The sequence below is a fragment of the Clarias gariepinus genome, chromosome 24 (assembly GCF_024256425.1).
Source record: "Clarias gariepinus isolate MV-2021 ecotype Netherlands chromosome 24, CGAR_prim_01v2, whole genome shotgun sequence".
NCBI classification, from domain to species: Eukaryota; Metazoa; Chordata; class Actinopteri; order Siluriformes; family Clariidae; genus Clarias; species Clarias gariepinus.
Window position 1 is genome coordinate 20,711,020 of NC_071123.1, and position 23,490 is coordinate 20,734,509.

The 23,490-nt window shown below is 38.6% G+C and overlaps 1 protein-coding gene and 1 long non-coding RNA gene across 2 annotated transcripts; one reads left to right on the forward strand and one right to left on the reverse strand.

Annotated features, from left to right (window-relative positions):
- Positions 1 to 3,672: 3,672 nt before the first annotated feature.
- LOC128511913 (trichohyalin-like) lies at positions 3,673 to 15,275 on the reverse strand. Its single transcript, XM_053484964.1, has 4 exons — positions 15,251 to 15,275; positions 12,214 to 13,404; positions 11,923 to 11,994; positions 3,673 to 9,227 (listed from the first exon to the last, which is right to left on the reverse strand). Exons 1-4 carry the CDS (start codon positions 15,273 to 15,275, stop codon positions 7,960 to 7,962), a joined length of 2,556 nt encoding a protein of 851 aa, XP_053340939.1. The 3' UTR covers positions 3,673 to 7,959.
- A 4,509-nt stretch (positions 15,276 to 19,784) lies between these two features.
- On the forward strand, positions 19,785 to 22,926 carry LOC128512118 (uncharacterized). Its single transcript, XR_008356246.1, has 3 exons — positions 19,785 to 19,886; positions 22,418 to 22,487; positions 22,613 to 22,926. It is a non-coding gene; the product is annotated as an uncharacterized LOC128512118 (long non-coding RNA).
- Positions 22,927 to 23,490: the final 564 nt, after the last annotated feature.

Below are 23,490 nucleotides of genomic sequence, written 5' to 3' on the forward strand. Positions count from 1 at the left end.
TTTCTTGCTGACGTTGTACACAAAGGTTATGCTGAGAAGGTACCAGATCATCAACTTTATCGTGCGGATGGCAAAGTTTGGTACATTCCTCACCACGGGGTGTTTCATCCCAGGAAGGGATCCTTAAGAGTTGTGTTCGACTGTGGAGCAACATATAAAGGAACATCACTTAACAGTCAGTTGTTGCAAGGTCCCAATCTTACTAATTCTTTAGTAGGTGTACTGTTAAAGTTCAGGCAAGAACCAGTAGCTTTCATGGCAGACATTGAAGCAATGTTCCACCAAGTTAAGGTGGCTGCAGAAGATGTAGACTTTCTTCGGTTCTTGTGGTGGCCGGGTGGAGTGTTGACTAAAGAGCCTATAACATTCAGGATGACAGTTCACCTCTTTGGAGCTGTGTCTTCCCCAAGCTGTGCATGCTATGCCTTGAGACAAACAGCAAAAGATAACAAAGCTGACTTTCCATCAGAAGTGATTCACACAATCGATAATAACTTCTATGTGGATGATTGTTTGAGGAGCGTGTCCTCTGAGGAAGTGGCCATCTTTATGGTTAAACATCTTAGTACACTTTGTCAGAAAGGAGGCTTTCGCTTGACAAAGTGGATTAGTAATAGTCGTAAAGTGTTGCAGTCAGTCTCTGAAGAAAATCGAGCCAAGGATATACAGCAGCTGGATCTGGATCGAGACAAGTTGCCTGTTGAGAGAGCTTTAGGTCTTCAGTGGAGTGTGGAAGCTGATACATTTCAATTCAAGATTTCCTTGAAAAACCAACCTTGCACAAGGCGAGGCATTCTATCAGTGGTAAGCTCTATCTATGATCCTTTGGGCTTTATTGCTCCACTTGTTCTTCCTGCCAAAGTACTTGTGCAGGAGTTGTGTAGACGGTCTTTGGGATGGGATGAGCCTGTTCCGTTGGTCCTCCGGGGGCAGTGGAGCCAGTGGATTTTCGAGTTGGAAAAAATTGCAGAGTTCCAGGTGAACAGATGTTTTAAACCCATGGACTTTGGACTGCCCATTCATGCTTGCCTACACCACTTTGCTGATGCCTGTGAAACTGGTTATGGCACAGTTTCGTACCTGAAGATACTGAATAGCAGAAAACAGGTACATGTGGCTTTCTTACTGGGTAAGTCCAAAGTAACACCGTTGAAACCTGTGACCATACCTCGCTTAGAACTTACAGCGGCTGTCTTAGCTGTTAAGGTTGACATTATGTTGAAGAAGGAGTTGCAACTTTCATTGGAAGATTCTGTTTTTTGGACTGATAGCACGACTGTCCTTAATTACATTAAGAACGAGGACAAACGGTTTTATACATTCGTCGCTAATAGAGTTTCTTACATAAGAGACACAACACAGCCTCAACAGTGGAGATACGTACCCACTAAAGAAAATCCTGCAGATGATGCATCTCGTGGGCTAAAGGTGGAATATTTTCTTAGTAATAAGCGATGGATTGATGGTCCTAGTTTCCTCTGGAAGCCGAGTGACATACAATTCCCCGCCAATGATCTGACTTTGAATAACAATGACCCAGAAGTAAAAAGGGAAGTAAAGGTAAATGCTGTTATCTTGCAGAATGGACAGAATGCAACAAATCAACTTTTACATTACTTTTCCGAATGGAAACATCTAAAAGTTGCAGTTGCCTGGATTTTGAAGCTGCAGAAAGTTCTGCTGGAATTGAGTCGTAAACGGAAGGAGTTGTCTTTGGAGAAGATGGATAGTGTTGCTTTTAATGCAAAATTGGGAGAATTTAAAGACACTCTAGGCCGACAAGGTTTGACAGTGGAAGATCTGTATAAAGCAGAGATTAGCATCATACGTTTCTGCCAACAGGAACACTTCCAAGAGGAAATTGCTAAGCTTAAGGATGGAGGTAGTGATGTTAAGAGAAGCAGTTCTGTCTCTAATTTGGATCCTATGTGGCATGATGGACTGCTGTTGGTGGGAGGAAGACTTGGTAAGTCAGCTATGCCAAGTGAAAGAAAACATCCCATCTTGCTATCAAAGGAGCAACATGTGTCCCATCTCATACTTCGAGACATTCATGAACAGTTGGGTCACGGTGGCAGAAATCAGATGGTTTCCAAACTACGGTGCAAGTACTGGATAACAAATGCCAACTCTGTTGCAAGAAAGATCATCTCCAAATGCGTCATTTGTAGACGTCATAAAGGGAAGTTGGGCGAACAGAAGATGGCAGACCTTCCAGTAGAAAGGATTACCCCTGATCTACCACCTTTTACTAATGTAGGCGTGGATTTTTTTGGCCCCATTGAAGTTAAAAGAGGACGGAGTAAAGTGAAACGCTATGGAGTTATTTTTACTTGCATGGCAAGTAGAGCTGTTCACTTGGAAATGGCGCATTCCCTCGATACGGATTCATGCATCAATGCCTTGCGCAGGTTTGTCTGTCGTCGTGGACAGGTCTCTCACATGAGATCTGATAATGGGACAAACTTTATTGGCGCTGAGCGGGAGCTAAGAGAGGCATTAGCAACATTAAATAATGAAAAGATTCAAAGGGCCTTACTGCAGAAGGGAGTAGATTGGAATTTTAATCCACCCTCAAGCTCTCACTATGGAGGAATATGGGAGCGTATAATTCGAATGGTGAGAAAGATTCTTTGTATTGTTCTTCGACAACAAATATTGGATGACGAAGCTCTTCAAACTGTCTTGTGTGAAGCAGAAGCAATTTTGAACGATCGACCTATCTCTAAACTATCCAATGATCCTAATGATTTGGAAGCTCTTACACCAAATCACCTTCTGCTTTTGAAAGGAAATCCTGCATTGCCGCCTGGTTTGTTTGAAAGGTCTGACTTGTATGCCAGAAGAAGATGGAGACAAGTGCAATATATTGCAAATCTTTTTTGGAAAAGATGGGTACGCGAATATCTACCCTTGTTACAAGAACGGCAAAAATGGAACAAACGACGTAGAAATCTTACCCCTGGAGATATTGTAATTATTGCCGATTCGACAGCACCACGTGGCTCATGGCTTCTTGGAAAGGTCGTGGAGACTTATACAGACAATAGAGGTTTAGTTCGTTCAGTAAAGGTTCAAACCAAATGTAACCTCTTGGTACGTCCAGTTAGTAAGCTTTGCCTCTTATTAGAAACAACAGACTAAATAGGACATACGATAGTCAAACATTTACTGTTTCTTTTATCTTTAATAAAAGTCATGAATTATTTACGGCTCCATTATATATGAATGTATAATTGTTATGTCATTATGCCATAGTCAATTAAGGGGCTGGTGTGTTGGAGCCATTAATTGTAAAGTTACTTTGGCCACTGGGTGGCACTGTGACACTGTATAATGGGAGCACCGGTGTAAGAGCCAGGTGTGTGTGTGTTTGGTAATTGGGAATCACACAGTTTTTGACCGCACAACAGAGTAACGTGTGGAGGCAACAAGTTTGTAATACTGCGTCAGTGGATATGGATTGGAAACATTGATGAATATTTTAACAAGTGGATTTATGATGATTGTTAATGGAGCACCAATAAAGTAAGACATATTATTGCATCGACATCGTATTCATGGTCTCTGTTTGTACGCGTCCAAGAACTTCCTTTAATATTACCAACACAGCGGCTTATTGGAAAGCCGTTACAATAGCTATTAAATAGTAGACCTAATAGTAGACTTATTTTAAGCAATCTTTAAAGTGTACTGGCACACTTTTGTATTGCTTAAAATAGTTTAAAAAAGCTTAAAATAGCTTAAAATAATATGCCTCTTTCGTTCACTGAAAGGCATGTGCTCTGGAGGTCAACAAGAGTGTCAAAGTGTGACTTGGTCGTCCCCCCACCAACTCGGGGTGAAGCTGTAAAACTGTCCGCTTTGTTTACCGGATCACCAATTTACACCATTATTTTTGGGTTTACTTCTAGGCATCTGGTCTTAGCGTGACTCCAGCCAAAGCAAACTTCCTGTCACATGTCTGGTTAAGTTTCCTGCAGCTGTTTTACAGATGGTCCTTAATGTTCACGGATAAGATAAGGCTATCGGGATGGCACCATACCAGGTTGGGAGAGGGGTTCTGGAATGTGATCGATTGATTGCTCTTTTTGAGGGCCTGTTCATGCCTACACTCTAATAAAGTTGTAATTGATGCAGTATAATTTTGAATTTGCTTACACAGGTTTTATCCTGACATAAAATGCAGAATAACCCTTCCTGAACCTAAGTGAACAATAGCATAACTTAAAACCATTTGGTGAGGTTATGATTGATATTTACTATTTAGGTAATTCTGTTGTAATATATGCTTAAAATTTTATATTTAAGTTTGCACTTAAGGACAAAAAGGAGGAATATGTGGTAGAAAAATTTTATTGACTCTGTGTGGGTTACTAAAAAGTCTACATCAAACTGTCAGTTAGAATTGCAGAGCTAGGAATATGTGCACTCAGTAAAAATAACTCTTAATGAAATTAATTAAATCATGGAAAGAATTTCAATGTGATTTAATGGCTTTCTTTCAGCATTAAGCAATTTTGTTGGCGCAACTTTATGTTCTTAGGTTCAGTCAAAGTAATTTATTAGGTTCATTCAACTTATTTACTACAGCTGCGTCCAACATAATTTAATACTGTTAAACCAACATATTTTAAGGTTCATTTAACATTAATGAATAGGATTGGTCCACAAATTTTTAGATTGTAAATTAAGTTGATCCAACTTAAGTAAATTTAGTTGGCACAACAGAATTGCTTAATGCTGAAAGAAAGGAAAGCACAACAACGAAGGACTGCCGGCATTCTCCAACATTATATGTAGGGTTTACATAATAAAGACAACGAATGACAATCGCATTGTCCACAAATAAATGTAGACATTTTAATGTGGACACAATGCCAACGCATCCTTCACCATTAATATGTAATGTTTAGCTCTGGGTCAGAGTTGTATCGAATCTTTAACGATTCGGGTTAATTTGATTAACTGAAACAAAATTTATAATGTACACTTTATTGACTAACCGTCCACCGTTTAGCACAATTTAGTGTATCTTACCAGTTCTGGTTATCACATGGCCAACAGCTATAACACAAAATCTAGTTTTTTGCAATTATGAGCAAGGTAACACGATTTGGGCAAATGTTTAGAATTTAAAATACATGACTAAGACGAAAGTTTTTTTTATAAAGAAACAAGAATTTATTTGACTAATCTACAATACATGAAACTATGCTACTTACACGCACACACACATACAAACAGTTTGGAAGGTGAAAATGAATGAAGTTATTCTAGTACTGTTTACTAGATTAACGAAAGTCACAAGAGCAGAGGTTTAATCTTAGGGTTCAGTTATGAAACGAGCACCAACTTCAGCTTCAGCAAGGTATGTAGCTTTGTTTGTTTACTTGCGTCATGTTTCGTTCTCATCTGTGGGTTCGCCTCCAGCGAAGGGAATCACAGCGTTGCTGATTGGTTGGTGCGCTGTTGTAGAGATGACGTCTTTCGGGAAAGCCCTTCGGTGAGGCGTTGGTTGCCTGGTTACCGATGGTTGTGCTCTGGAACTGCTCCTGTGGGTTTCTTCGTTGCTGGACTTTGGAGTTCTGGCACAAAGTCTCGTTGGGAGTTCTTGAAGAGCGGATGACAACAGCAGGAGTGGCGAGGCGCCCGCAAGGGCGGAAGCCCGATCTGCTTGGAAGATGTTGTAGGTTGCAGTTGTGACGTTAAGTTCCCCGACCGTTTTCTGTAGACTTCCTTAGGGTTTTTGTCTCTTCGGGGTCAGTCCGTCCCCCGGGTGATTGGTCCAATCGGATGTGGTTGCTGCGCTTAGCCACGCCTCACGTGGTTCCTCCTTTCGTGCATAAATTAGCACGGTGTTTCGGCTGTCACGTGTGCCCCATCCGGTTGGAGTTTTTAATACTTTTTATGAAGTAATTTTGCACGAGCTCGGTTCATGCTACCAATTTCCCGTGTTTACCAACATTCTTGGAATAAAGCCAGCTTTAGATTGACATCAAACATTACATATTTTACCCACTCATTCCTTCCTTTATCTAATAAAAGGGGTTTGTAAATGCTGATTACACCTTCAAAGTTATGAAGAATAATCAAACGTACACACAGGAATAAAACATACTGAGTAAATATATGTATATGCATTTTGCCCCACTGGCACACTTTAAAGATGTTTAATATAGTGTTGATGGCGTATGCCTTCGTTCATTGAAAGTGATGTGCTCCGGAGGTCAGGAGAGTGTCCAGGTGTGACTTGGTCGTTCTCCCCCCAGCTCGGGGTGAAGCTGTAAAACTGTCTGCTTTGTTTACCGAATCGCTGATTTACACCCTTGCTTTTGGGGTCTACTTGGTTTTGGGGCCTTGTGGAGTTTCTTAGACTCCGTCCACACGAAGCCGGTGCGTTCCGTATCCGATAATTTTTTTTTCGTGAACACGGCGTCGTCTCAAGAAATGTCTGCATACACACGAAACCACTGAAAACAGTGTAGTATATATGCCAGACCAGTATGGGGCGCTGTAATTCTGCCATAGAGATACACTATACACGGAGGAGAAGACTTTGAGCATGCGCATAACCTTGCACGCTGTATACGAACCAAGATGGTGTTGTCCATTATCGCTTGTTGCTCATAACAGTTGCATAGAAGCAATAGATTTTGCTGTAATAAAGCTAGTAGGCTTTGTAGCAACACGAACACAATCATGTAGTCCACCATTATTGTTGTTGCTGTTACGTGTGACGCAGCCGACACGTGATGTGATGACATCATCGTTTCACAAAATATACAGATTGGCTGTACACACGAAACCGCAAGGGTGTCGTTTTTAGATTTATCCATTTTGGGACCCGGTTTCAAAAAATAGGGGTTTCAGTCTCCTAAAACGCCGGATCCGTGTGGACGAAACGCCAATACGTTAAAAAAATTATACGTATACAGCGAAACGCATCTCCGTGTGGACAGGCCCTTAGTTTTACAGACGTCCCCCTTAAGATCGCAAACCAGATAAGGTTATCAGGATGGCACCATGCATGCTGGGAGAGGGTGTCTGGACTGTCATCACTTGATTGCTCTCTCTCTGTGCGAGCCCTCTTATTCGCTACTTCTTAATTAACTATGATTTATGTTAGCAGGGGGGACCAAATATTCTGCAAGTAATGTTATTGTCCCCCCCTCCCTTTTCCTGACCACAGAAGTCTGGGCAATAGATAATCATTTAACACTAGAAGCGCCGGAAAAAAATATTTAGACTTTTATGCAAATTATATTCCACTTAAATACACAGATTAAAAAGAGGAAAGAAAGGTGACGGGGACATCAGTTTTCGTTATTTTACAAAATCTGAATATATTCAGTAAATGTATGAATTATACTCAAATGATCAAATCCAACTATAAAGGCTGATTTAATTGGTACCATCTAACATTTTATTTTCTATTTATTTTATGTTTTATATGACGTCTGCTTGGTCTTTTTATTTTGTTATTATTTTATATAAGTTCATCAGAATGGATAGCACTGTCCTCAGGGTGTGTTACTCTGCTCCCAACAGTGCATGAGGGAGTAGTTCGAAAAGATGCAGTTGGCTTGCATCACATGGTTTGGAGAAAATCCGTAATAGTCTTCAGTCCTCCTAGATTGATTAGTGGTCTTGTTGTGGGAGCCCCTGGTGATGGGTGAAAATTGGAGCTGATTAAATTAGGGAGAAAATCAAGGAAAAATGTGCAAAAAAAAAAAAAAATCTGACATTTTGGCTGCAGGGGCTACTGCAGTTGCCTTTACTTCATTTTGTGCAACATTATCAGGCAGATGTAGAAGAGCAGGGACTAAGTGATGGATGAGGACAGGATGGTACTGTAATCAATTGTTCTTTTGTCCCAGTCCAGCCATATCCACAATCCTTGGCTGGAATAGTTTATTTCTGACTAGGTGAGTGTCTGGGGCTTTATACTGTAAACTGTTACTTAGTGAAAAAATCTCTAAATTTTTTAAACCTTTCCCTGTGTGCCTTTCTTGTTACAGCTGCTCTCTCAGACTCTGAAAGTTTCTGTTTAAGAGTCTCCAGCTCTCTGTTCTTCTCCTCCATCTGTCTGCTGAACTCTTCCTGCATCTTTGTTTTTGAGGCCAAAATGTTTCTCTGGAGTTCAGGCAGGATGATCTTCATGAGGTTTCTCTCTGTCTCCATCCTGACCTCTCCTTCATACACCTCCCTGATCTCCTCTATCTCATGTTGGTGCCTCTCCTCCATCTCTCTCCTCTCCCTCTCTCTCTTTTCTTTTAGTTTCTTCAACTTTTCTTCCATTTCTGTCCTTTGCTCTACCTCTTGTTTTAGCTCCCTCTCAAGTTCTTTCCTTTTCTCTTCATCTCTCTCTTCTTTCATCTTTCTCTCCAGTTCAGTTGTTCTCTCATTCAGTTGTCTGATGTCTCCTTCATGCTCCTGGATCACTCCCTCTATATTTGTCAATGATTGCTGCACCTCCCTTTCCATTTTTTCCTTTACCTCCATCTCCTCTCTCATTCTTTTTTCTTCACTTTTTTTTAGGATCTTAGTCTCCATTACTCTAATCTGAGATTCTGTCTCCAGGTAGATCTCACTGCTGTAGAATTTCTCTCTGTTTCCTTCCACCATCTTCTCTATCTTCTCTAGCAACTCTGAGACCTGAGAACCATCTCCTCTCTCCTTAATATTAAGACAGTGAAACCTGTTCCCACATTTCTCTACAAGTCTCTGGACCTCCTGGTTGCTTAATTGAATAAATTCCTCAATGTTCTTTTTCTGAAGTTCATCAGTAACACTGAATATGATCATGGTGTTTTTCCAAAATCTCTCTCCAAAAGTCTCCTCTATCTTCTCCAGCATCTCCCTCTCCTCTCCTGTAGGCTGTTTTACAGGTATGACCAGGAGGAAGGCGTGGGGTCCTGGAGCAGACTTCTGGACGCAGAGTTCAACGTCCTGTCTCAGCTTCTCCAGAGAGAGTCCAGGAGAGAACCAGTCAGGAGTGTCCACCACAGTCACCTTCCTCCCAGCCACCTCCCCCTGTGTGCTCTCACTCTGCTGGGTGGATGTAGATGTAACTGTAGATGTAGCAGCCTGGTTCCTCTCCTCTCTGCTCAGGATGGTGTTTCCTGCTGCACTCTTACCAGACCCCGTCCTCCCCAGCAGCACCAGCCTCAGTTCTGCCCCAGGAACCGACACTGGAGAATGTAGACTAGACGATTCTGCACCCACTAAAAATAAACAAGAATAAATCATTTAATACAGAATCACTTACTGCATTGTAGTGATTATATTGTTCTCTGGAGTACGGTGGTGGCCTGTCTGAACATTAATGATGAAAAGGCTACATTATTTAACTAACTCAAGTTTAAATACCACAACATAAAGAGTTGCTTTTAACATTAATATACTGTATGTGTGAAGCTAGAAATAAAGCAATTTTGTAATGGTGAGGATCTCATTAATGTTTTATACACTATAATTAACCACTTTCAATGTTCAAATTACACTTCTTATAGTTGCTAAATAGTTGCACCATTAACTATCAGTATATTTATATAGTATACATGATTTATTGACCATAGATTTTGAAGTACTGGCATTTGAATTTGAACTAAATAACCTATTTGTCACGAATGTGGGTGTATCGGGCTGAGGGTATCGCCGTGGGCTTAAAAAGGGCAGGCATATAATGCTCATAGACATTAACACATACAGGACATTGTGACACTTGCCATGTTGTGACATAGGCTTAAACACACACACAGGCTCTAATACCCTCAGACATGCTCTATGTTGTGACATAGGCTAAAACATACGGGCTCTAATACTCTTAGGGCCTGTCCACACCGAGACACGTTTCGCTGTATACGTATACATTTTTTATCGTATTGGCGTTTCGTCCACACGGATCCGGCATTTTAGGAGACTGAAATAGCTATTTTTTAAAACCGGGTCCCAAAGTGGATAAATCTGAAAACGACACCCTTGCGGTTTCGTGTGTACGGCCAATCCGAATATTTTGTGAAACGAAGATGTCATCACATCATGTGTTGGCTGCGTCACACGTAACAGCAACAACAATAATGGCGGACTACATGATTGTGTTCGTGTTGCTACAAAGCCTACTAGCTTTATTACAGCAAAATCTATTGCTTCTATGCAACTGTTATGAGCAACAAGCGATAATGGACAACACAATCTTGGTTCTTATACAGCGCGCAAGGTTATGCGCATGCTCAAAGTCTTCTTCTCCGTGTATAGTGTATCTCTATGGCAGAATTACAGCGCCCCATAATGGTCTGGCATATATACTACACCGTTTTCAGTGGTTTCGTGTGTACGTAATTTTTTTTAGAACGAGGGGAAAAAAAATGATCGGCTAGGGAACGCACCGGCTTCATGTGGACAGGGCCTTAGTCATGCTCCATGTTGTGACATAGGCTTAAACATACACAGGCTCTAATACCCTCAGACATGGTTACATGCTCTATGTTGTGACGTTGGCTTTAGGACATACAACTCGAAGACCAAAAACCTAGAACTCAAGCTCTCAAAATAAAATCACCCCTGTGTTCCTACGAGTGACACACATGCTCTCACAACCCACCCTCCTATGAGTGGCACATACACCCTTAACACACACGCTCCTATTACACATACTCACTTATGAGCGATACACACATGCACTCAACACACACACGCGCTCCTATGAGCGATACACACATGCACTCAACACACACACGCTCCTATGAGCGATACACACATACTCACACACACACCCCTATTAACACCACACACACACTCGTAGGAGGCACACAGGCTTAGCGCTTTCAACTACCGACAGGGAGAGACACTAGAAACAGGAGGGAGAAACAGACAGGAGTAACTGAACACAATAAGACACATCACACTTCCAAAAACTCACAAACACAGGTACAACTCAAAAAACACACTTAAATACATTCACCTCAAAACAAGCCTACAGAACCAGTTTAACACAAATAAACAAAACAAAAGCCCGCTAGACAATAATAATGCTCGACCCCAGAACTAACAGCTTTTTATAAGATCTCTAATGAGCCTCCTCGGTTCAGGTGAAGCTTCGTCATCAACTGATCGAGGTGCCTTCTGGGAAACTGGGTCTTCTAACAAAACTACAAACTCTGCCACAGTGCCCCCTAGGGGCAGTCCCTTACACTATTTTAATTACATAAAGTAACAAATTACTCACTAGTTGGAGGCAACACTTCTTTGCTGTTTCTTGTGGGACATATTTTTAAAGAATGAAGTGTAATTATCTTTTAAGACCCGATAAAGAAACTCACCTCCATGAGAGTGAATTGCAGGAACAGCAGTCTAGTAAACCAGTATTTTCTAGTTTAATGTCAGCAGTAACAGTTAAGTTTCAGTGCACGTCTCTCTCACATGCTATCCTAGCTGGGTAGTTCATAAACCTCACAAAACAGTTAGGAGTCTCCAGGAAGGTTAGGACTGGCTTTGTTTTAACAGTAATATATGTGTTTAGGTGGAAATAAAGCAATTGTTCATGTATATTCCTAGCTGATGAATAATTATTTTACCCACTTTGTCCTAATTTGGTCATTTCTAAGTCCCTCCCACTAGTGATCTTTCTCCTTTAACAGCTACAATTCCATTTCACACAAACAAAAAGGGCAAATCCTATTCTGTTACTCTGTTCAGGATCCCTGGATATTTACAGATATTTCTCTCTTATCTATTAGATGTTTTTTATTTGTGAATGATAATATTTTATGTCAGTTTTAAACAATATTGGTCTTTTTACTGTAATCTAATTATAAATGTAAATGTCTACATCTGCCTGCTGTGTCTCTTTATAGTCGTCTCTTTTACCCCTAAACTAGTGTTGAGTTACACACTGAACAACTAACATTAATCTCTTACATGCAGGACGATGTCCATCCATACTGTTTTTTCTCCTGATTGGTGTGGCTGAGTCCTGAGTCTCTCCACTCACTAGGAAACATCAGAACCAGTCAGAATGAGAGAGACATTCTTCTATAATTAATCACTTTCACTGTTTAAATTACACTTCCTTACAGTAGCTGAAGAGTTGCATCATTAAGTATCATTACAGTATATTTCATGTCCTTACATATGATTTATTAGGTGTAGATTAATATTTCAAGTACGTTTCAAAAAGATTTTAACTGCTTACTGTAACAAATTACTCACTTTGTAGAGGTAACTCCTTGCTGTTTCTTCTCCTGATGGGGGCTGATGATTCTGGATCTGTCTGTTCCTGCAGCTGCTTTGTTTTCTCCTCTAGAAGTCTGTCTTTCTCCTGAAGCTGTTTGTCTTGTTCAGTTAGTTTGTTTTTACTGGATTCCAGTTCATTCATTACACTCTCCAGTTGTCTCTCTTTGTCCTTCAACTGTATCTGATTCTCCTCTAATAACAATAGTGTCCTATTTGTTTTTCCCAGTTCTTCTTTCACCTCTCTGAACAGTGTGTCCTTCTCTTCCAGTGTCTTGTCCTTCATCTGAAGCATTTGTGTATATTCTGTCAGTAGTTTGTCTTTCTCCATCAGATTATTTGTACTATTTTCCAGAATTTTGATCATGTCCTCCAGTTGTGCTTCTTTTTTGTTAACCTGTGTCTGATTTTCTTCTAACATTGTATTTGCTTTTGCTAATTCGTCTTTCACCTCTCTGAGCAGTGTGTCCTTCTCTTCCAGTGTTTTATTATTCATCTGAAGTGCTTCAGTACTTTCATCCAGAAGTCTGTCTTTCTCCTGAAGCTGTTTGTCTCTCTCCATTAGCTGTGTCTCTCTCTCAGTTAGACGTCTCTCTGTCTCTTCAAGCTGTTTGTTTTTTTCTGCTATCTCAGTTTTCTGTTGCTCCAATACGATCATCATCTCCTCTAGTTGTCTCTTCTTCAGCTGTGTTTCTTTCTCACTCAGCAGTTTGTTCATATTCTCTAGTTGTGAGATTTTCTCTTTAACTTGTTCAGTAGCATGTTGAAGTTTATTATTTGTTTCCATTAACACTGCGTCTCTCTCAGAAAGAGTCTTCTCATTAGTCTCTAAACGTTCTTTTAGAATGTTCAGCTCTTCATTTTTCTCATTTAATTCTTTCTCCTTCTCCACGAGTCTGTTGTCCTTTTCCTCCACTTGTATTTGTGTCTCCTGTATCTGTGTGTCTTTCAGTTTCAGTTGTTGATCTCTCTCATGTAGAGCTCTGTCTCTCTCCTCTAGCTCTTTACTCGTCTTCTCTAGTGTTGTATTTGTATCTTTTAGTTGTGCGTCTTTCTCCTCGATGATTTTCTCTCTGTTTCTCAGTTCTGTATCGTTATTCTCTATTTGTCTTTTATAATCCTCCAGCTGTTGGTCTTTATGTTCCAGTGATTTTAATGCTCCCTTTAGTTCTTTAAAATATTAAGCAGGAGAGTGAACTGAATGATTAATGTGATCATAATCAGTCATCAGTTACAGAAGTACAGCTTGTTATGACTAAAGCCAAAATTACAATTTGTGATTATTTAATAGAAAAACTAAAGTGAGCAATTTAATTAATTAGAAACATTGACTGATTAATTTTATTATAGTAAAACCAGGAAGGTACTTTAACTCTTACTTATTATAATATCACATTTTATATACCTAAATGTAGGTTTAAAACTGGCTAACTATTTAATAGCTTTAATTTTAATATCTGTATAATACATGCTTTAGAGCAGGGGTTCTCAAACTTTTGAAATTAAAGGCCATCAATAAAGAAAAAGCATAACATGAAAAAAAGTAAATAAATTAGACTGTAATGTGTTTTGCCACCGTCAGCTGTAACGACTAAAATAAATATTCCATTTCCCACTAGTGAGACACCTGGACTTGCTTGGAAATAAGGAGATCAAGTCTAGGTGGGACGGGTGAGAGGCTGACATGCAGAGTAGCACTCAATGTTGTATTCAGTTTGTTTTGTGCTTTTGATTTCCTGACAGTCACAGTGGAAACTCTGACTGATATAAACAGGTGGTTGTAAAAGGGAACAGAAATGTAATTGTCCATTTTGACATGGATGGACACTGACTGTCAGGTTGTATTCAGAATAAATCAAGATCAACTTGCTTGAACTGAAGCTTCAGCCTGCTGTATGTTGATTTATCCATCAGTTTATCTTCCAACACAATGGACAAAATCATGTCTTCTTGATGTTTTTTCATTTGACATGATTTCAAAACATTCAACACACTGCCTGCCACTATAAATACACAATTAATGTATTTAACATCACTGAATACATTACAGCACATGTCTTGGAGCATTCACTAGCACAGGTTTATCTCCCACATCATAGTTTTATTTCAAAAAGTTCTCCATTTTGTAACTGTGTCCAAACATTAGCTAGCTGGTGGCAAAACATTTGTCTCTATCTGATGATGTGTCCATCGGAACTCTAATATTCTAATGTAACAGTACAACAGCCACGCCCCACTGGGTGAGAACGCCAGCTTTAGAGCAGGATGTCAAACTCAAATCACACCCAGTACATGTAAGCATTATTTAACATTATGTAACAGCCCATAAACTACAACTATTTATTTTTAAATATATTTTTCTGGTAATTAACATCTATTAAACTAGGCAATGAAAGTAGGATCGAGTCTTAAAAAGAAGAACAAAGTAAACAACTGTTTGAAATATCAAGTGATAACTTTAGTTATACTGATGCTGTTTTTGTTGTTATTTTTTAGATTTTTTTTTGTTTTTTTCCAAACTTAAAAATATCTAACATTAGGAGACTCATGGAGAACTCACACAGGACTGTCTCTGTTAGGAACTGACATGTACTTAGTCTCCTGTCTCTCTCTCATCTTCTCTTTTCCCCAGCAGACTGTATTTATTGCTCTGTACACTGGGTGATGTGTTTCAGATGTGTTTCAGGATTTGGCATCAATCACTGAATCCCATTTAAGGTGTGTTTGGACCCAGCGCCTTGAGTTTAAAACGTGTGACTTAGATTAATTCATAGTTACAGATATTAAAAGTTAAGTGTACATAGTGAATATCACTAAGTTTTTACTCCTTCATAAACACTTTCTGTGTGCTTTCTCTATAATATTTAAATAATGTTTATAATAGAGAATATAATAATAGAGAGTGTGGGAAAAAAGTTGTGAGTTTCAGATGCTTACTGGAGATCTCACTATTGAACACTTTACTGTACAACACATGATCAGGTGTGTTTACTTTTGTAGCTCCTTCCACACTCACCAGTCTGTAGAGCCGAGATCTTCATTTTCATTCTCTCATCTTCTGTCCATTTTCTGTCTCTCTGTGGAAGAGAATAAATCAGTGTGAAGGTTTTATACCTGACTCCATACTGTATGTAAATGAAGTGTTAAATAAACATGAAGTGTTTCTCTGTTCACATCACTGTGTGTGTGTGTGTGTGTGTGTGTGTGTGTGTGTGTGTGTGTGTGTGTGTGTGTGTGTGACAAGTGATATTACTAACACTATACACTGATTGTTAAATAAGAGATAAACATCCTCCCCTCTACAGGAGAATCAAGTGTTTGGATCTGTTTATTATTATTATTATTATTATTATTATTATTATTTGGCTGCAATATATTGTGTTTTTACACAATAACACAATATATTGATATACTTATGAATAAAGTCAACTGTCCCAGACATTTATATAATTTTTAAAGACAAAAGACTTGTACTTTCATGACCTTCGGTCAGCCATGACTAAAACACACAACACAATTCAGACACTGAGAGTTTATCATGGATTTGTTCTCTGAAGTGACATTAAATTTGCCCTACAGATTTTAATAAAATGGTTTTAAGTAAATTAATGTTGTTCCTGCTGTTATTCATCATTTCATTCATCATTAGCATTAGCCTTTAGTTTGTAGCCGGGCCACAGCCATAGTTCACATGTGTTTAATGTATAAAGGAAAAACATTTTTATTTAACATATTAATCTGTACTTGCCTCCTGCCTGTTAAATGTCATTAACAAACAGCTCAATGTCCATGTTTCTATTCAATGTGTCAGTCGTGTGATAGTTTTTCTGACCATCACTGTGAGCTGTAACCATAGTAACCCATCACTGGGTAATAGACTTATTATAACAATTTAAAATGTTTTTATTCTGCTAGTATCAGTAAAAGATTTAAATTAATATTAATAGTTTAGTACAGTTTACTCACCTGAATAACCCGGAAGTCTTTTACTTGATCATCTGACAAAAATACAAAGAAAGCTTGATTAGATTCCTAAAAATGCTTTGGAATAGCCTTCCAGACAGTGTTCAGGGAGCAGACACGGTTTCCCAATTCAAAAGTAGACTCAAGACGCATCTCTTTAATCTGGCATACCATAACCTCATACTTCAGTACACCTATCCTAAATGGCAACTACGCTAATTCTCTCCATCTGTTCTGTATTTTTCTACCCGTCCTGAGGCATCTGGAGATTGTGCCAGCAGTATTACACAAAGGCCAACCCTGCAAGGTTCCTAAGGCATCTAGAGAAGGACCAGCTCCAGCTGGATATGGTTGGAGCTACACATGCTGCTCCTGTGCTCCCAGTGATCCAGACCCCATCTGCCCTCTGCACCTACTGACTCGTCCCCATGCTGAACTGGACTTCATGTAAATTTAAATAACTTCTGTTATTTTAAACCTTCTGCTGCATAACACACATGATGTTATATAATTTCTATCTGTTATCACACAGATGAGGATGGGTTCCCTGTTGAGTCTGGTTCCTCTCAAGGTTTTTTCCTATTGCCATCTCAGGGAGTTTTTCCTTGCCACTGTCGCCGTCACCCTTGGCTTGCTCATCAGAGACATTTCATTCATCATTCATTCATTCATCTCATTATTATCTAGACACATTTTTCTCACACATACACACTTCCAAAAATTATTCTTTTTTTTATTTCTTTCATTTTTGTAAAGCTGCTTTGAGACAATGACCATTGTTAAAAGCGCTAAATAAATAAAATTGAATTAAATTGAAAAAAACATTCTGTGGCTGTTATCAGTAAATACGTGACTCTCACTAAAGTTATATACAGTACACTACCTGGACAAAAAAGAAAAAACAGTAAACTTCATGAAATACATATGATCTGAAAAAAATCCTAAATGAACGTGATCAGATATCAAACACTTGGAGAAGGTAAATCATTAAAAAAAAATCCTTAAAAATATTACAGCAGAAATCACAGATCTCACAGGATTGGGACTAAACAGCTGTGTGACTATCAGAAAACCACTTGTTAATGAGGCTAATCAGAACAAAAATAATCTAATTAAATGTACTGAATAACCAGGGCTGCATTTCCCAAAAGCATCGTAAGCCTAGTAATTCGTAAAAATGATCGTATGAATGATCTTAATATTACGGTAAATAACAAATCTACGAGTGTTCTGGAGTAATCGTAAAGCCTTAAGTGCATCGTAAGGAGACAGAATTATGAGGGCACCTGCTGGATAACTGGCAAATTGCAACTAAAATTTATTTCTCTTCAAAGTCATTTTTCATTTTATTTGTACGTATATTATTATTCATTTCTATTTTCTACTCATAACACAATTCAATATGGAAATAAAAATGAATAAAGAAATAAAATAAAAATTACATATGAAATGTAAGAATAAAAAAAAGTACACTGTGGTATATGGACATTTCGAGGGTACAGTACAAATGTATTTAATAGAAAATATTTACTGTGCTTTAAAGATGACACAAATAAAGAATGACTTGCGCGCATGCATGAAACCCAGCCACGTAGTGACCAATAGATAGCGACACCTAAGTAGCACTTAAAGCAGGGCTACGTGCAACTTTGTTAAGTGCATGTTTGGGAAACGCACGTGAAACAATAACGAACGTTCGCAAAATGACTCGTAGAAAACGCTCTTAAGCGCTAAGATCAATCGTTATCGCAAAACCGGGCCGAGGTTATTACATCAATACATCATTATTCTTCCCAGATGTCCTGTACATACGCTGGGCTCTGTGAGCATGAGGAAGCATTTATACACAGGAATTATCCACCACATTACACACCATAAGGAAAGCATGTGATCAAATGAAATATTAGTGTGTGTGACTTTTTGGGAACAGTGAACACTACAGTAATATTAGTCAGACACAGTAACTTTATAAAGGAGTTATTACTATAAAATTACTATCAAACAAAAACCTTCAGCTTTTTATATCTCAGTATCAGTGTGTAGGTCAGATGTGTGTGTGTGTGTGTGTGTGTAGAACACTAATGATAAACTAGACAACAGCATGATGAATGTTCTGCCAGCGATCACAGTCTGTTGTGTTCACTACACTACACTGTAAACCCTAATGCTGTAACTAATTAATTGAACTGAGTTGTATTAACTTAAATGATTACAATTCGTTTATATTAATTAACCTTTATAAGTATTTAGCACTTTTTCTTATTTATAAGTTTGTAAAAATTAAACCTTTCAAGTAAGCTGAAAAATTTTGTTGGTTTAATTCAGACAAAATTGTCTTTTTAAAGTTTTATTAACTCATAATCTTTCAGCCTTGTGATTTTGCGTATGACGTCATCCAGGTTCACGTAAACAGTCTTGCCCGCGCTTATACCTCGTTCGTTAATTTTGAGATGGCGGATTCGCCTCGCTTCACACTACAGTAAGTAAAATATCCAAATATACTAATTCATATAATCAAAGTAACATTTTAAAAAAAAACATGAAGAGTTGTTCAGAATGCGTTTAGCCCTGTTTAAATCTTGACGCGAGGAAGCTCCTCCTCAGCCCGCGTTGTAACGTTAGCTTGTTGGTCAGTAAGATAAACTTTTAACGTTAGTTCAGAGTTGGGAGCTGTTACTGACCAGCGCAATGTTTGTGAATTCAGGCAAAATTAAAATTAAAACATTTATGCCGCACTTATTTTTAAAACTGCGTTATCCACAGAATGTTTTTATTTTGAAATACTTCGTTTGTGCGGCTTCTCAGGTGAAAGGTGTAATATTATTTATAACGTTATATTGCAAAATTATTAATTTCAATGGCGGATCGGACTCGTTACACGCTGTTCAGTAAGTAGTTAATGTTTAATCCGAATCACATTCTCAGCAACCATTAAATATGATGTGAGTTAGTAACGTTATTCGTGATCAGACTGCGTTAAACATTAACGTTAGATATAACTTATACGTCGCATGGCAGAAAACGCATTTAGCTCCACTTTAGGAGGTTAACGTTAAATATCATGCATTTGCAACGTGTTAATATATATGTTTCTATTAGATAACGTTAAAGGCATACATGTTCTGCAGTGTTTTGAAATCAGCAATTTTTTTTTTATATATAAATTCGGCTAGAGGAAGGGTTTGAATCATGAACTAACTGTCTCAACCTGCACAGAAGCTTGCTGGCCAATAAGATAAAAAAAAAATTGTATTGTAATCGTGTCAGTGTCAGTGAGGTTCTCTGTAGAAATTAAATGTAAGATTATTTTATATTTGATTTTACAGTGACGGTGCCAGGGCACTTTTTAAATTAGACTTATTATTGTCTAATCTAAATAGAATATTTTGTCTGTGTATAATATTTTGGTATTTACAGCATAACTATTTTTGAACATACTGCATGCTAATACTATTTGTATCAAATCAAATATAATCCTTTGTCAGTGTATATAAATATTTTATATACTTCAGGGGGAAAAAACTTGTTAAATACTGCATACTAATACTATCTTTATTCACATGTTTTTTTTTCTATTATAGATTTCAAGTGAGATAATGGACTGGAAGTGCAAATTGTGTATAAACGTCTATCGTTCCAGAGTCCACCTCCTCAGACACTACAGAGTAAAGCACAGCATCTGCTCTAAAGTAAATCCACTGCCATGTGTCTATCCTGATTGTCCCTGCACATTTCCAACACACAGTGCACTCAAAACTCACTTTCATAGAAACCATCTAGTAGATACTGGTACATGTCAAAGTCAGACTAACATTTCATTTAAATGCAGTCTGTGTACACTAGAACAATCCATTTCTGAAGATGCTCTGTTTAATCACCTCAGAGCCCATTTAAAAAGTCATGAGACTGTTGTTTGCCCATATAAAAGTTGCGATTACAGCACCAATGTCTATTTTTCTTTCAACGCACACAAGAGTAGGGCACACCATGGTGGTTGTCTGTCCGATTTACAAGAGGGTGTTGGCTATTCAGATACCCAGCCTCTCTTTTTTACTTCTGATACATGTAATGTTTCAGAGGAACCTGAAAGTAACACAAATGATGATAATGGAGACATAAAGGACATAGATGATGTTAATGCATTCAGAAACCAGCTGAAACATAATGTTGCCTCTTTATTTTTAAAGATGCAGGCGATTCTTCATATTTCTAACATGGCTACGAATGAAATCATTGAAGACCTCAGTGATATATATGTATTATCACAGCCATTGATCAGGAAAACGGTTAGTGATATTTTGCAGAAACATGGCTATAATATCAGTGCAGTTACAATGGATGAACTGGTCAGTGCTGTCATGGATTGCAATGTTCTGTTCAGTGTGACCTCTGAAGGTGCAGAATTGTCTTCTTTCAAACGCAGAAAGACATTCATTGAGCAAAACTATCCAGTTGTAATGCCATTGCAATATGACTTGCAGCAGTCTGGAAATTTTAGTACATATGTTCCAGTTCTATCAATGATTCAATCACTGTTTCGAAATTCTGACATCCTCACCAAGATCACTGCAGAAAAGTCTGAGGTTGGTTGTTATAAATCTTACGTTGATGGAACTTATTACCGTGAAAATGAGTTGCTGTCTGTTGAAGAACTAAGACTATCGTTGCAGCTATATGTCGATGATTTAGAAATCGCCAATCCTTTAGGGACAGCTCGCAAAATTCACAAGTTGTGTGCTGTGTATTGGACTCTAGCCAATTTACACCCTAAGTATCGCTCAGCACTACATTCCATTCAGTTAGCTGTGCTTTGTAAAGTAACAGACATCCAGACATATGGATACCCTACTATACTAGCACCACTGTTGCATGATCTCCAAACTCTTGAATCAGATGGTGTGTTTATTGACTCAGTCGGTCATAACATCAAAGGAACAGTATTTTGTGTTTCAGCAGGCAATTTGGCTGCTCACGGATTAGCAGGCTTTGTTGAGTCCTTCAGAGCAGGAAATATTTGCAGATTTTGTTTGGCTACCTCTGAGGAAGTGCAGGTTAGTGCGGTCAGTGATGGGACATTTGTCCAAAGAACTAAAACCGAGCATGATCTTCATGTTCAAAGTGTAATGCACAATGACTCAGTTGACAGTCTCTATAGAGTGAAGAGAGACTGTGTTCTCCGTCAGTCACTAACACATTTCCATCCAATTACTGGTTTCCCACCAGACATACTTCACGATCTATTGGAGGGTATTGTACCAACTGAGGTATGTCTGTGCATTAAAGAGATGATTCAACTAAAACACTTTACACTAGAATGGTTGAATCAAAAGATAATGTCATTCCCTCATCAGTTCTCAGATAAGGTAGATAAACCTAAGCCCTTACCAAAAACATTCATGTCTAAAGGTACCATAGGAGGCAATGGGCATGAAAACGCCACCTTACTGAGATTGCTTCCTTTACTTATAGGAAATGCAGTTCCTGAGACAAGTGGTCCATGGGCAGTGCTAATGGAGCTAAAGGATTTGATTGAATTGGCAATGTGTCCGTTGTTCACAGAGAAAATGTTAGATTATCTGCGATGCAAAATTGACGATCATAGACAAACACTAAAAGAAGTATTTCCTGAATGCAGACTACGACCCAAACACCATTACGTAGAGCATTATGCTGATCTTATTAAGTGCTTTGGACCCTTGGTTCATCTTTGGACGATGCGGTTTGAGGGGAAGCATCGCTTCTTTAAAAGAGTAGTGCATGATGCTCAGAATTTTAAAAACATTCTCAAGACTATGGCAGTCAGACACCAATACATGATTGCATATCATCTTAGTTCTGGCTCTTTCTTCAGACCTAAAATTCAAACAAGTGCTGTTAACTCCATTTCAGTGTCATCCCTACCAGACATTGCTCAGATGTGCATCAAAAAGCAGACAGACAGTGATTCAGTTTTTAGCACTTTGAAGGTCACAGTTGATGGTATGGAGTATGCCAATGGCATGTTTGTATCAGTGGGAGAAAGTGGAGGATTGCCAAAGTTTGCAAAAATATTGCAGATCTACTTGGTAAATAATAAGGTTTCTTTCTTCTGTACTGACTATGACTGTTGGTATATGGAACATCTTCGTTGCTACGAACTGTGTCCTCCTGTATCAGGGCCCAGTCAGTCCTTCTATTTGCACTCTCGACTAAATGACACTGTGACTTTGTGTGCATACAGAATTGAAGGACGGTTATTGCTGACTATAAAAAGGTTCTTACCAGTTACAAACAATGGAGGCATGTAAAAGGTGGGTAAAATTTGCATTATATACTACTATTCCTGGCATATCCAGTTAGAATAATTAATAAAAAATTAATTTAAAGCTGTGTATTGGTGAGTTAATATTTGTCATTTTTCCTACTCCTCCCATAGCACATCAGCAAGCACAGTGTCTTGTGCAATGATACTGCGTGTTGTTGAAGCAGACCGTGCAAGGAAAGTAAAACTTAGTGCACGACCATCCTCCGTTAGTGCCCTTATTCAAATTTTAAAAGACCAACTTCAGCTGGACCTTGAGTTCAGTTTACAATATGAGGACCCTGATTTTAATAATCAGCTGACTTCCTTGGATGATATAAATTAGTTGCCTCAAAAGGCAGTGGTCCATATCCTGCCAGTGGAATCAGAGGGCTCCACTACATCTACTGAAATTCTATCAGATGTGTCGAATTCTAAACGTTCTAAGATGTGGCCTCGTGGTGATTTTCCAATTCCACAGTTTTCCTATGATGTTGAGCTAAGACTTAGACAAGGAAATGATGAATTTGAGAAGAGCGGAAAGGGTGTAAAGTTGACAAGAGACCAAAAGCATGACATTTTGGAGAAACTTGGCTCAACTATGTATGATTTTAAGGCATACCCAGATAACAAACAGATAGGAAAAGTAGCAGAGGCCCTGGTCACAAAGCATCCTTGTTTGAAAGAGCAAGGCTCTGACACTGGTTGGAATGGGTGGAAAACCAGTTTAAAGTTCAAGATGGGCAACTTGAGAAACAAAATGAGGAAAATTGGATGTCTTGAGGTAGCTGTTAATGCTGGGAAAAGAAGCCAAGGCCATCCTGAGAATGAACCATCACATTCTAAAATCAAGAAACCAAGACGTTCTGAGGTTAATTATTTGCCAAACTTTCCTCAAGGTGAGGATGAGACATCTCTTGAAACAGTTAGACAGGAAATTGCTGTTGAAGTCCAGAAGACAGAAAAAAATACTAGTCTCATCCACAAGAACATGGAGAAAACGTTTGCTCTGC